This window comes from Pleurodeles waltl, chromosome 8, assembly GCF_031143425.1.
Source record: "Pleurodeles waltl isolate 20211129_DDA chromosome 8, aPleWal1.hap1.20221129, whole genome shotgun sequence".
Classification (NCBI taxonomy): Eukaryota; Metazoa; Chordata; class Amphibia; order Caudata; family Salamandridae; genus Pleurodeles; species Pleurodeles waltl.
Window position 1 is genome coordinate 1183221567 of NC_090447.1, and position 15003 is coordinate 1183236569.

At 42.7% G+C, this 15003-nt stretch overlaps 1 protein-coding gene across 1 annotated transcript in view; it reads right to left on the bottom strand.

Annotated features, from left to right (window-relative positions):
- TNFSF11 (TNF superfamily member 11) overlaps positions 1-15003 on the bottom strand; it is a 169867-nt gene that overhangs the window by 83895 nt on the left and 70969 nt on the right. The window contains exon 2 of the mRNA XM_069205422.1: positions 2770-2934. Within this exon, the coding sequence (XP_069061523.1) occupies positions 2770-2934 (165 nt within the window). The remainder of the gene's footprint in view (positions 1-2769; positions 2935-15003) is intronic.

Below are 15003 nucleotides of genomic sequence, written 5' to 3' on the forward strand. Positions count from 1 at the left end.
GAACTGGTTGTGCAACCCATTTTAGTAGCCCCTTTACCTTGTCTCAGGCCTGCCATTGCAAGGCCTGTGTGTGCAGTTTCACTGTCACCTCGACTTGGCATTTAAAAGTACTTGCCAAGCCTAAAACTCCCCTTTTTCTACATATAAGTCACCTCTAATGTGTGCCCTAGGTAACCCCTAGAGCAGGATACTTTGTGGGTAAAAGGCAGGACATGTACCTGTGTAGTTTACATGTCCTGGTAGTGTAAAACTCCTAAATTAGTTTTTACACTACTGTGAGGCCTGTTCCCTTCATAGGCTAACATTGGGGCTGCCCTCATACATTGTTGAAGTGGTAGCTGCTGATCTGAAAGGAGTAGGAAGGTCATATTTACTATGGCCAGAATGGTAATACAAAATCCTGCTAACTGGTGAAGTTGGATTTAATATTACTATTTTAGAAATGCCACTTTTAGAAAGAGAGCATTTCTCTGCACTTAAATATTTTTCTGCCTTACAATCCACGTCTGGCTGGGTTTAGTTGACAGCTCCTTGTGCATTCACTCAGACACACCCCAAACACAGGGTACTCAGCCTCACTTGCATATATCTGCATTTTGAATGGGTCTTCCTGGGCTGGGAGGGTGGAGGGCCTGCCCTCACACAAAGGACTGCCACACCCCCTACTGGGACCCTGGCATGCAGGATTGAACTGAAAGGGGACCTGGTGCACTTCTAAGCCACTCTTTGAAGTCTCCCCCACTTCAAAGGCACATTTGGGTATAAAACAGGGCCTCTGCTCTACCACCTCAGACACTTCCTGGAGAAGAAACCTGAACCAGAACCTACACCCTGACAAGAAGAACTGCCTGGGTGCCTAAAGGACTCACCTGACTGCTTTCTACAGAAGACTGCTGCCTTGCTGTTACCCTGCTGTCTTGCTGCTCACTTGCTTTGCTGCAGAAGTGCTCTCCAAGGGCTTGGATAGAGCTTGCCTCCTGTTCCCTGAAGTCTCAGGACCAAAAAGACTTCTCTCTTGCAACTCAGCGCGAAGAACCGGAACGATGCCGCTCGACCTTGCAAGGAAAAGATAGACGCGGCACCTGCAGTGCGACCAGAACTTCGACGCACGCCTCACCTGAGACAACGCCGCCCGACTTCCAGAGGGGAAATCGACGCAACGCCTGCCGTGAGGGAGAAATTTCCCTGCATAGCCCACAGGAACGACACACAGCTGGTCAACAAGCCCAGGATTCCACACACAGGCCCCAGGGCATCTAAAAACCCCACGACCCGAAGATGAGACCCGTCCGCACACCGGAAATCGATGCAACGTCTTCCCCGCATGAAAAATAACGGCGCAAGTCTGTGTGTGAAGGTGCGAAGCCGACGCACACACCATTTTCCACGCATCTCCTCCTATGCGGCCCTTTGCGGAGATTTTTCACTCCAACCAGGTACTTTGTGCTCGAAAGAGACTTTGTTTGCTTTTAAAAAGACTTAAGACACTTTGGGGGTTATTACAACTTTGGAGGAGGTGTTAATCCGTCCCAAAAGTGACGGATATACCACCAGCCGTATTACGAGTTCCATAGGATATAATGGACTCATAATACGGCTGGTGGTAAATCCGTCACTTTACCGTCACTTTTGGGACGGATTAACACCTCCTCCAAAGTTGTAATAACCCCCTTTATATCACTTTCCAGTGATATCTTTACATTTTCTTATTGCATCTTTTATCGTTCTGACCTGCAAATATCCAGATACATATTATATATTTTTCTAAACACTGTGTGGTGTATTTTTGTGGTGCTATATTGTGTTATTGTATGATTTATTGCACAAATAATTTACACATTGCCTTCTAAGTTAAGCCTGACTACTCAGTGCCAAGCTACCAGAGGGTGGGCACAGGATTATTTGGATTGTGTGTGACTAGAGTGAGGGTCCTTGCTTAGACAGAGGGTAACCTGACTGCCAAACAAAGACCCAATTTCTAACAAAATGCTTGTTTTGCCAGCCAGCTCTGAGCATTAAACAAAGAAGTAGGGCACAGAAAAGATGAGTCAACACTATGAATGTGGATTCAGAGTTACACATATTAAATTATCAACAACAGATGTTATAAAGGTTTACATTACAAACCTCTATGTAGAGTTGAGCACGACTCTTTCAGGACAGCAAAGACATAAAGAATCATCATCTGCCCAGTTTGGCATTTTGACAAATCTAGAGACCAGAAACATTATGTTCTCTCCTGTTGCGAAAGAATATGCTTTGGCTTGTGGGAATGAGGGACGCACGTAAATAAGGTTCGATGCAGACATGGTTAACCACAATCAAGAAATTTGGGTCCAGCTGCAATGCAGTGCTAGTTGCCTCATTTGTGCACCATCATAGAGTGGTATGAGTGTAAATTATGGTTATGATACTTACCTTTATGCCAGTATTCAATTATATAAACAACTTTTCAAATGAAGAATACGTCATAGCTAAGACGGCACACTGTTACTCCCTTGAGTGAAGTAAAATGATGAGTGAGTTTTGATGCGTCGTTCTAATTGATGAAGCACGCAATTTTGGATGCTTAGAGACATTACACATAATTTGACAAATATGCTTTAAATATACATTGGTTTTGTACAGAAAAGATCACTCTTAAAACCCTTCAATTTAGAAAATAGTATGTTGTGCCACATGAAAGTCATACAAACACATCTGCCCAAGTTGCGGAAAATATGCATGTTGTCAACTGTGCTCTATCTCAAGGAAAAGATGAGTGCTTACCTTTTCAACGGCTGCTAGGAATATTTGTCTAATTTCTCTGCACTCCGAATTCCTTTCGTCATCTTCTTGCACAGTGTCTTTTAAATGAGAACTTTCTGGAAGTCGAAAAAGTATTCTCAAGCATGCTGCGTATTCTTCGTCTTTAAGCGGTCTTTCTGAACCCATCTAGAACGAATTATAAAAAAATTTATCATAAGAGCACAGTTTTCAAAAAAAGTCTAAAAGGCAGTGCCCTTTATCTTGGTCTAAAAATAATCGATCTGGTTGTAGTCTATTTCTGAAACGGAATGATTGTTTATTTCATTAAATTACTACTATAATACATCCTAACTTGCACAGGCCACAGTGAGCTTTAGATATCTTAGAACACGAAGTTGGGTAATGTGCATTTTTAAAGAGCTAAATTCCCCACGAAGTAACAAGGCTTAGCAGCTGGAGGAATCAGAGCTCTCTTTGGTCCTGATCATAAATTAGGCGGAACAAAAATTCAGTATGGAATTCCGCGCTGTCTGATCATAACTGGCCGGGTGCTCCAGCTTCCGGTTTTCCCATGTGTCTGAACACCGGACCTGATTTTGACAGTCGGTAGGTAATTCAAGCCGGTAAAATCATGAAGTTTTTTTTGGCTGCACTACCCCAATTTCTAAGATTAGATTAGATTAGATTAGATTACTAATTTAGTTTAAAAAAAATCTTGAGCATTAGTTGTGCTAGGATCGTGTTCTTCATTTCTTGTGTGTTTAGCACAGTATGGGAATTGGATTTGAAAAAATGAAGTAGTGAGTTGTTTTGTAAGTAATGGTCGTATGTACTTGTTAATTGGGTGGTATGGGTGACATGGCTAAAGGAGGGGTGAAAGAACTGAGTAAGATGTTTGGGAGTTCGCATTCGTCAGAAAATGTGGGAGTCACAAGGAGTAGGGATGGGAATGACAGAAGTTTTTTTTTTAGAACAGCAGAATCTAGATAATTTACACACACACACACACACACACACAAACACACAGATATTATATTTAGGTAGGAACTAGTTACAATAGGAAAAACGATTTTGACTTGGCTATATCTTTGGCACAGTTTCTTCAAGAAATTTTACCAAAGAAGTGTCCTATAGGATCTTGTTGCACATGGAAATTTTCGGGGCGATCCGTCAAACGAGGGCCGAAAAAAGGAGGTAAAAAAAATGTGTTTCTCATGTTAACTCCCATAGGGTCTTCAGACACGCCTGCAGCCTAAACCGCTGAACGGAATTACACTAAAATTGGCAGAAAGCAACATCTTGGTGCGCAGATCGCGCTTGTTGTGATGTGGTTTAAATCCGTTCAGTAGTTTTAAAGATACTGAAGGAAAAAGAAATATAAATATCTAGCAATGCAGATCCTCTATGGAGCCAACATTTCCCATGCTGATATCTGATTGGCTGCCAACACTTCAACCAGGAAGTGCTGGCAGCCATTTTGGGACTCTGCTTCAGCCGAGTGCTAAACAAAAAAAGAAAAAAAGAAAATGGGGTGGGGTACGAATATCCTAACCCCTTAGCCTCGGTCCTTGGGTCTCCCTGGAACCTGGCTGCGGCGAAAAAGTATTTTAATTTTTTTGGGGGCAAAACGCACAGATCCACCGCAGGTTTTACCGATTTTAAAAAGTGCAGTCTCCAGCGCTTCTTATTAATTTTGCATCTGGGCTGGCCAGGTCCTGTGGCCATGACCAGCATGAAAAATAAGGAGGGGGCGCCCCCCACACACCTCCTAAGGCTTTTATAAACCCCAGTGATCACAACCTCCCCAGGCTACCTTTTATAAATATATATGGGTGGGGTGGCTGTGCAGACCCTGCCCTGGGATCTGCCAACCCCCCAGGGCTACAATGAACTTTAAAGAGTGAGTCTGTGTGGATCCCCTGGCCCCGGAGACCACCACCTCCCTGGGGCCAATCAGTTTTTTAAAACAGAGAGGGGGGCTACGTGGCTCCCATCCGGATCATTTATGGCCTGGGGACTACCACCTCTCCAGGGCCGGCTCATGAAGAAAGTTGCACGTATGTCCCCCCCTCTGGGAGCCATATATGACCTTGGGGACAACCACACCCCAGTGCTGGCTCCTGCTATCTCCCAAGGTGCCCACCCTTCGGAGATAGCTGTTTGCTTTTGCTTGGCAGGAGATGATGACAGCTCCCGCCAAGCAAAGGCAAACATTCCGCTTCCAGCAAGTGAGAGCTGTAAAAATGCTCACGGTTGCTGGAAGTGGAGATTTATTCTTGTTCACTGACATGCAGGCAGGGAACAGATTAAAATATTGCTCACGCAGGGAGCTGCATTTCCAGCAGCTCCCTGTGTGCGGGAGCAATGCAGGCTCCCGCAGGAGGTAGAGAGTCAGCTGGGACAGGGGGTGCCTTGAGGCTCCCAGTGTGGTCCCCACCGTTTATTTAAAAAAAAATCCTGCCCTGCGTATTTATCATATATAAATACGCAGGGCAGGATTCAGTCAGGCACAATGCTCATTTCACAGAAAATAAACCTCAGCAGGAAATACTAACAGATATAAACAAAGAAGGTGCCCAAGTTGTAGGTTCACTTATGTGAAGTACTAATCATCCTAATTTCTTGTGCATTGTCAAGGCAAAGCAAGTGTTTTTTCTCTGCATTTACACCTGTAAACCCAGATGGAGGTGTTTGCATTCCTTTTAATTCGAAGTGCAAAATCTCATGTAGTGACTGTGACTTGTGGGTTCTTTCTTCTCAGCCGCTGCTGAGACCAGAGATTCTGTTATCTCTTTTGAAAACTACAAGTATATAAAATGGCCTAGAATACCCGCCATTTTGGCCCCACCCCATTTACATTAACGGTATGGAATGTCTTTCCGCCATTTTCCCAGGATGATGGAAAGCTTACTAAAAGAACCCTGTGAATGCGGTTCCCATCTATTTTGGAGACGCATTCTTGACGCACATGAATATGATCACATCTCCACCAAAGAAAGAAACATGTCATGAGTGGCCAGGCACTGCGGCCACCCACACCACAGGTTTGGGTGGTTATAGGGGGTTGGCCACAGGGCCTGGCCACAAGCAGAAGTTGTATTAACGTAAAAAACAAAAGTAGTTAGGAAATAGAATTAAAATATCATAGAAATTCACTTAAAAAAACAAAGGTTAGGAGGACGTTACAGTTAGGCTCACATTTCAACTATACAAAACCATAGAAATTCAGCTGTTATACTTAGAGTTATTTCAAGGAACTAAAACTCGTGCCCTAAGGTAACTATAACTCGTGCCCTCGCCATGCACTGCTAATTACCCCAGATATTACAATACTCATGACATCTTTCAAAACATCATTGATATCACTGTAACAATTGTAGAAACATTATTGATGAGAAATCTGTGAAGAGCAGGCAAGTTAAAAGTTACCTTAGGGTACAAGTTATAGTTACTTGAAATAACTCTAACTATAAATTTAAATAGTTTTGTGCGCTTGAAATGTGAGAGTAAATGCTTGGTAAACTTTTGTTTACTGATTAACCCCTTTATATAACTAACTATATATAATTTAGGGAACAATATTTGCATGGGCTGCTGTCCACATTCATCAAGTGGTACATTTTCTTATGGTTTTAAATGACAAATTTATATATGCATAAATATACACATTGCACTTATTGTAGTTATAAGTAGAAGGCGTAACTCTCTATATAAGCACCTATATGTAAGCAGAAGCAGTAATTTTGAAATGGTCTGATAATCACATACATCCTGTGGTGTAATATATAATTTCCCCCTCATATTAATGTATCTGCTTATTACAGGAGGCATAGTTCAAAGTACAAGGATGTGTGCTTGTACGACAAGAGCTCTTTTCCATACCATGAGAAGTGTAGTTTGACATGCATGAGTATACTTTTGTGGTACATTCTTGAGTTGTGCGCATAGTTGTCATGTGGGACAGAGCCGTTTTTTGACTGAACGTTTGAAGTGGATATGGTTATCTAATCTACCAGCAGAAGACTACAAAGAATTCAGAACGCTGACAATCAAACAATGTACACTAACACTATCAATTCTGGCTCTGCCCTCAGTGACACTGCCTAAGTATACACTTCGGACCGTAACATTCCACAACACTGGCTAGATGACTCCCAGCGATACACGCTCATCTATATACAGTGATGTATATGTTACAAGTTTGAATCTCGGGTAGGCTCACTCATCCCTCCAATCTTCCACAGTGGGTGAATTGGGTACCAAAAACTAGGTAGAAGTAACACATGCTAATTACAACAGAAGTCTGACAAGGATCCCTATATAAAACAAATGATCACTATTCTTAGTTACTAATCTTAATACTGACACTGTCAATTCTGACAATGCTTACTCCAACACTAAAAATGCAGACAATGCAGAAGTGGCAATGCTCAATGACAAGGTGGAATAACCTTCACACACTCGCCTGGAACTACACACCATGACACTACAGAGTGACACCCAGGCCACCCTCGCAAGGCACATAAAAGTGTCCATGAACACAGTGCACCTTGATTCCATCTAACTTGGGACTGGTCACGCTGAAGCTGTCTGCCAACCCTGCACAGTTGAAACTACACATACATTGAAGACAACACATTGTTGTTACCGCCACTGACAATTCAGACCTTTATGCTGCACACCTTTCCACTGCCCACACAGTTGCTACACACCATGGATGCACACCATGGCTCCACACCCTTGAAACTATCCAGGTTTACACTATTGTTCGGAATGAATCCAGGAAATAGTTGGGTACGGATTAAGAGATTTATTCTTAATAACAAAGAAGAGCCCTGAAAAGCCGAGAGGAATAATCAATGATCCCACTCTTAAGTTGAAGAAGTGGGACAGCAAATGGATCACTGGGTGAGCTCCTCAGAGGCACCTTGTCGCCAATATGTTAGGAATTAATCCAGGAAATAGTTGGGTATGTATTAGGAGATTTATTCTTAATAATGAAGAGGAGCCCACTGGACAGCGACCCTTCACATCAAATTCCGACAGCAACTGGCACGAAGGACTGTTGCAGGGAATCTTTCATATGAAAGGATTCCAGCGTACCAACAACATTCTTTTTATTAACATTCTTTTGAATCGACATGTAACAACTATAAAAATACAATTAAATACGAAAAACTCTACTAGATTCAATTCTATATCACAGAAACAAAGGTTCACCCAATTATTTTTTTGGTGGTTATTTTATTGTTTGTTCTTCAGTGATTTTGTATCCACCATCACCATCTTTGTTCATATCAACAATGTACAGCAGCAGCCAACAAATGCTTTGCCCACTTATGGCTTGTAGGTCTGGCGTATTTTCAAAGCTGAGATGTACCATTTGAGACGTCAGGTGACTGCAGGTCATACAAGCATTAATAAAACTGGTGATTCACAGCACGCACAATACAAAATGTAGAACATACTCGAGCTAATAGTCATGTGTATTGTTGTGCAACACACAAAAAATACGGTCTATGAGTGAAACAATATACATGCATGTCACAAAATGTTTATCAGATAGTAATAACTGTAGCATCTGCAAGATGTAAACAATCACACTGCAGTGCTGTTTCTGCTAAGACTCAATATGTAGGAAACTAGGTCACTGCTGCAGGAATGTGAAACCCCACTGAATCAGCAACCACAATTCCTGTCAGGGTGAAGTCCCAAGCAAAGCCCAAATAAATCTGTGCTCAACCTTCTGGTAGCTTGGCACCTTAGCGGCAATGTGTAAAGTATTTATGCAGCACTTGAAACAGTCATACAGGGCAATTTTAAAGATTTCAGGTAAGTATGGCAAACAGGCCAGTTCGCAGTCATGAAGAGCCCAAAACCACAGGATTTCTCCTCTTCTTGCAAAGGGAGCTCAACTGAGGATAACACTAAGGGTGTAAGGTCTGAGGGGCACCCCTTGGGGATCAAGAACTAATGCTGGCAGAGGCCAGCAGGGCTCAGGCAAGTTCAGGTTAGTTTGGCAGACGCAAGATGTCCTTTGGAGCTTGTTATGTCCCAGTATCCTAGAAGAGGAGGTCAGTCAGCTGTGATCTTGGAGTCACTTCAGCTTGGGATGAGGGATCCAGGTTCAGTCTTCCTTCTCAGCAAGTAGGGACGCAGGCAGCAGAGTAGCAACACAGCAGTCTTTGTTCTGTGGTATCCACAGGTCCAGAGGTGTACTGCAGAGTTTGGTCTGAGGGTTAAATATATATACTTTGTGTCAGCTTTAAAGTAGGAAAGAGTCTGGAGGTTTCCACCACTAGAGGTGTTTGGAATTTCCTGCCGTCCTGCCCTGGCCACAGCTTGTCTGGGGATACAAAAGACTAGTGTCAAATCCTTTGTGAGTATGCTCAGGCAGAACCATTGTGATGTGCACGTGTGGTAAATGACAGCTCCTCTTCCTCATCAAGTCAGAGATGGCTCATCCTGCCAACACCTATTCTTCTTTGTCTCAATGTCTGGGAGCAATATGCAAAGACCAACTGGCAGCTACACCTAGTCATGTGACACAGGGTACAAGCTGGAGGCACCAACTGGTTGGGACAAGAAAATGCCAACTTTCTAAAAAAGGTTTTTTAATTGACTTAAAAAACAATTTTACAATTAAAGAGGGTTTTAAATTACAATTCTTTAGACTTCAAACTCAAGATTGCAACCTGCTCCTAACAGAAAGTTATCATGTGTAATACGTAAGAAGGTAACCCCGTATTATACTATGGAAGAAGCAGGCCTTGCAGTAGGGAAAAACTAATTTATGAGTTTTTCATTCTCAGGGCTTATAAAAGTTGAAAGTACATGTCTAACCTTTTTTAAAACACCCTGCCCTATGGGTAATTTAGGGCCTACCCTATGGGTGAGATATATATTAAAAAGAAGCTTCAGCCTTGCAGAGGTTTATTTTGCCAGGTTGAAATTGCAGTGTAAAACTGCACACAGTTTTAAAAGGCTACTTAAGTGGGTGACACAATCAGTGCTGCAATCTCACTAATGCAAAAAAAACATATGTTGGGCAGAATGCTGAACAATGAAAAAATTCACCCCCAGTCACAGATCTGGATTTAATCCATCTTTTGTTGCCCACCATGCCACCCCAGTTTGGACCCAGCAATATACAAATCAGTTTTAACCCTGCTCACCAGGGGAACAGTCCAACCTCAAAAGCCAGGACAGGTCCTCCCTGGACCGGAAAAAAAGCATCCTGAGACCAGTTTCAAGGTACTACCCCTCATCAGCCAGGTTAGCTTGAAACCAGTGCTGCAGTGAGCACGGGACAAAAGTCTGGGCATACCCATCCCACTTGGGGCGGCAAAAAGAACAGATGATGGCTGGAATGCTGAATAATGCCAACATTCTCCCCCAGTCACAAAGATCTGGGTTTAAGCCATCTTTTTTGCCCACCACACTAGCCCAGTTTAGACCCAGCCATATGAAAATCAGTCTTGACCCTGCTCCCCAGGAGAACAGTCCTGCCCAAACTGCCAGGCCAAGTCCTCCCTGGAGTGGAAACAAGCAGCATGAGACTAGTTTCGGGGTCTCAACCCTCAAACTGTGGTGGAGGGCAAAAAAACTAAGGATTAATCCCAGATCTCTGTGATACCTCCTGGCAAAGTCCAAAGAATCTCAAGAATAGTAATTGACAACCAACTCACCACAACGGGCCAAATTAATGCAGTCTCTGTCTCCTGCTTCCACACACTCAAGATGCTTAAGAAGATCTTCAGATGGCTTCCCACCAACACTTGCAGAACCGTCATTCAAGTCCCGATCAAGCTCGACTATATCAATGCAATATATGCTGGAATCAATTCTAAATTGTCCAGAAGATTGCAGGCCATGGAAAACTCAGTTGCCAAACTCATCCTCAACCTCCCACCTTGCACTCACATCATCCGGCACCTCCAACTGCTCTACTGGCTTCCACAAACAGGCACTTTTCAAAATCCTGAAACACACATACAAAGCCTTACACAATATAGGCGCTATGTACAGCAGTATTTGCATAAACTTTCACAAACAGACTACTCCGCTCAGCCAGACTCCTACTTGCACACACCCCCTGCATGCGCAGAATGAGACCCAGCAGTTCTGTCTTCTCCTACCTCGCTTCTGTTCCTGCACATCAGAGCTTCCTCTTCAGTTCTTGAATTCCGCAAGTAATTGAAGCCCTGGCTCTTCACATAGCCTGACGTTGGCTCAGCCCATACAGCCCCTGCTTCCGCACCAGGACACCCTCCCAGGTAAGATGCGTGCAATACAAATACACATAGCTAATTAAATGTCCTTATCTGGCACCTTTTCTAATCACCTCTAACAGGTTGCCTTTAGCAGCGCTGATTATAACAAACACAAGCAAATTAATACAAACACAAGCAAATGAATACATAGTAAAACGTTCTAATTAACTGAATGAAATCTCAAGTCTGAGACTTAGAATTGGAACTGAATTATGTAATAAAATCATATCCCTTAAAAACAAGCCGTGAACCTTCTCAAAGCACAATCGTTTTGGAACCACCAGAGAGAAGAATCATAAGACTATGGTGCAACAGGTATGGTTTTATAGGCTAGAACTAAGGCCTAAAAAGAAAACCCTTTGACCCCCCCAACCATTTGTTCTCTCAAATCTAGTCAGATCTTTTATTGTGGTGCGAGCTAGTACAGTCTTAAAAACCAAAAAGGGCATCCATGTTCATTTGCAACCTATCTTTATTTCAATATAACAGTATTCATAGACATGATTAGTGCAGTATCTTTCAGACAAAGTTTGTGAGACATCTAGTTTGCCAAAGACCATGCTCTTAGTTTAGGTTTGTTGTATTTTAAGTTTGTTCACTGCAAAATAATCGAACTGGGCCTTCAAGGAACTTTGTAAACCAAGTCGTGTAGGGGGTGCAAAGTCCTTCCAGTAGTAGTAGATATGGGTGAGATTCATGCGTTTGAGGTCAGCCGGGGTGGTAAGCTAAGAATTTCTAAGGTGAATTACTATAATAATGATTTTGTGTTTAACAACAACTCTTCGTTTCAATACTTCTCTTTAGCTATTGGGGTTTTTGCTGACAGAGCCCTGGCAAAAGGTGGGCCTTTTAATCTACTACTGGCAGGGGAATTTAATGCCACACTGGGAGAGATATCCGACTCCCCTTTTGACCCTGTTAACTATGAAGTGGACCAAGTGGGTCTGAATCCGAAGGGGCAGCACTTATATGCCTTCATTATGGCACATGATCTGGTCAGACTTACTTTAGTACAGAGGACAAGGCAGCTCCAATTTTTATTGGGCGGGGATGTAGCTTGACCATGGACTACACGTTTGTCTCTTGGAACCTCTTAGCTTTGACCTATGGGACAGAAGTAATACCATCTGTCACAGGTGACCATAACCCCCTGTTCTGCCTCTCGAAGTACCTTCGCAGGCTGGTCTAAGGCAGGCTGGTCCCAACCATAAACTAGGGACTAAGGACAATGGTAGGAGGGTGGTTTTGGGCTCTGCAAACCTAGGGCTTATCATGGACCAGGTGCAAAACGCATGTCCTTTTTTGTTAACATTGTGCCAAGTAGATGGAGTATGACGCTGCTAATATCCAGAGTTTTGTTCTCCTCTTCTAACCAATATTTTCAATGTGGTGTGTAGAGCTGGGCCTCCAAGGTCCTGGTGGACCTCTGTAGTGATATCCATTTTCTAAAAGGGGACTATCCTGGACCCCAGGTGCTACTGACCAATCTCGCTGCTAGACTCCTCCTCAAAATTAATTGAGTGGGTTGTTTTGGAACGCCTGTTTCCAGGATGCAAGAGAACAAAATTCTGTCCCAGGCCCAATATGGTTTTCAGAAGGGTCTGGGCACTAGTGATGGCCAAGTACAAGTATGTGAAGGGAGCGTCCAGTCATTTAGCCTTCATTGACTTGTCAAGTGCGTTTGACTGCGTCAATAGGCAGAAATTATGGGGGAATTTTATTGACCATCGGTCTTGATGGTGAGTTGGTAAAACTTCTGAGACTTCTACACCACGAGCAGTGGACAAAAGTGAGGTATGGGCCTAATGGGAAGACTAGGTCAACCTTCTGTGTCAGTAGGAGTGTATGCCAAGTGTGTGTCCTTGACCCCATTTTATTTCTCCTTTACATTAATGACTTGGAGAAAACTTTGGCCTCTATTGGAGCTGATGTCCCTCGCATTTATAATTTCGCCATTCCAGCTCTATTGTATGCGGATGACGCAGTAGTATTGGCCAGGACAGCTAATGGGCTTAAACAGCTGGTGGATAGCTTTGTCGAGTTCATGAAAAGTTTTGACCTTGAAACTAATTGCACTAAAACATGTAATGGTGTGTGGCCCCAAGAACACTAAGATGCGTCCAGTGCACATTGGACGACGTGCACTGGCAAAAGTAAGTTCCTTTCAATACCTTTGGTTGGAATTTGACGAGGCATGTAGTTGGCTTCCATGTTTGAAAAATAGGGTTTTACGCTTTATGTGCACAGAGGGAATCACCTATTCACAAACTGTGAATATAGGGAGGAAGCCAGTTGCCATACTTGAAGTCTACAACAGAAAGTGCTTTCCTGCCGTGACCTATGGGGTTACAAAGAGGTTGGGAGCCTTCAGGTAGAGGTAAATTGATTTTGTCGTTGGTTGCTGGACATTTCGCTATCCACACCACACTTTCCCATTCATCAGGATTTGGGGTTTGAATATCTACAGGACAGAATTAGCGTTGCTCCACTGGAGTTCTGGTGAGCGACTTGGGCCAACAAGGATGCTGTCCTTAAACAGCTGATCATTAAAGACTGCCTCGCTAGCGATTTTGCTTGCTTAATCCCGTGGCTGAAATATATCAAAGCCTCTTTGACTGCCATGAGCTGCCTGCACCTGTTTCAGAATCTGCATTTAATATCTAAAATAGACAAATTATCGGTTCCCAATTGTTTTCTTGAGCACAGAAAGGCAGTCCGACAGACAAATGAAGTAACAAACGTGACAGTGAGGAAGTACTGTATGGCCCAAATGTCTCCGGGACCACGAATGCTACTAACACGCTTTAGGTTAGGGTCCCTCCCTTGAAGCTGTCCTTTCCCCAAGGGCAGTTCCCCTCTGGTGATATTTGTATTTGCCTTTGTGATCAACTATCCCCACAAACACTGCTGCACTTTTTTTTTTTTTTTTTAATTTACGAGCCTTTTAAAAACTGCAGAAAAATAATTTTACAAACTATAGGACAGCTTTGCTCTTTTTTCGTCACCTGAATGACTATGAGGTATGCAGATCAGTGAGCCATTTCTTAAGAGGATGGGTGGCTTGGTGCAAGACAAAGACGTTGCTTTAACCATTGTTGATAAGAATCCGTTCTCTGCTTTTAGTGGGATTTTATGTAGTTCTCATAGAAGTTTTTACCTGTTTTTATGATATACATCTATATGATTTATTGTATTGTGATTCTTGTATGATCTATTCATATTATCGAATAAAGAGTATATAAAAAAAAAAACATATTTTATGTGGGACATCCATGGTAATATTTTCCCCTGCCCTCCTGGCTGTTCATTGTTTTCACGTTCTTATGTTTTCAATTTGCACAGCAACAGACTGAGTGAAACTAATGCACTTTGGCTTGGTAATTGAAAAACACAACACACTGCAGTAGTTTAGCAGTATGTTGTGTTTTGTTTTGTAGCAGTACTGGGAAATTGGTAATGGTGACAGATCAGTTGTGGATCACGGTGAAGATGCCCAACACCACCAGAAAGGTCTGATCTCATCATTTGCAACTTTTCAGTCCTCACAAAGGTTCTATGCTCTGCAGTCTACTCTCAAAAGACTCACACAGAAGGGCAGATATGAAAATTAGGGCCAGTCATCAATCATCAATGTCAGTCAGTGTAAGGGTTCCATCATGGAAAACAGCCTCAAACTCTCTCCTCACTGACTGTTTATGCTAGCAGAGGGAGTGAGCAAACTGCTGGGTGTAAAAAATAAAGACAGGGAGGGCTCATTGTTGAAGTGCATAAAACATCCATAGCTGCTTCCACTGCAGAATTTAAGAGTTCTTTGAAGTTGGTGAGGCTTGGCTGCATGTAAGATGACCACTGTCTGAAAGCTCTTCGCAATGTTTATTATATGAATATGATTTGAAAAGGAATATGATTTAAATATGAAGTGAATGTGATTTGAATGTGAGTATGACATGGATATAAATGAATATATTGTGCAGATTTTTGA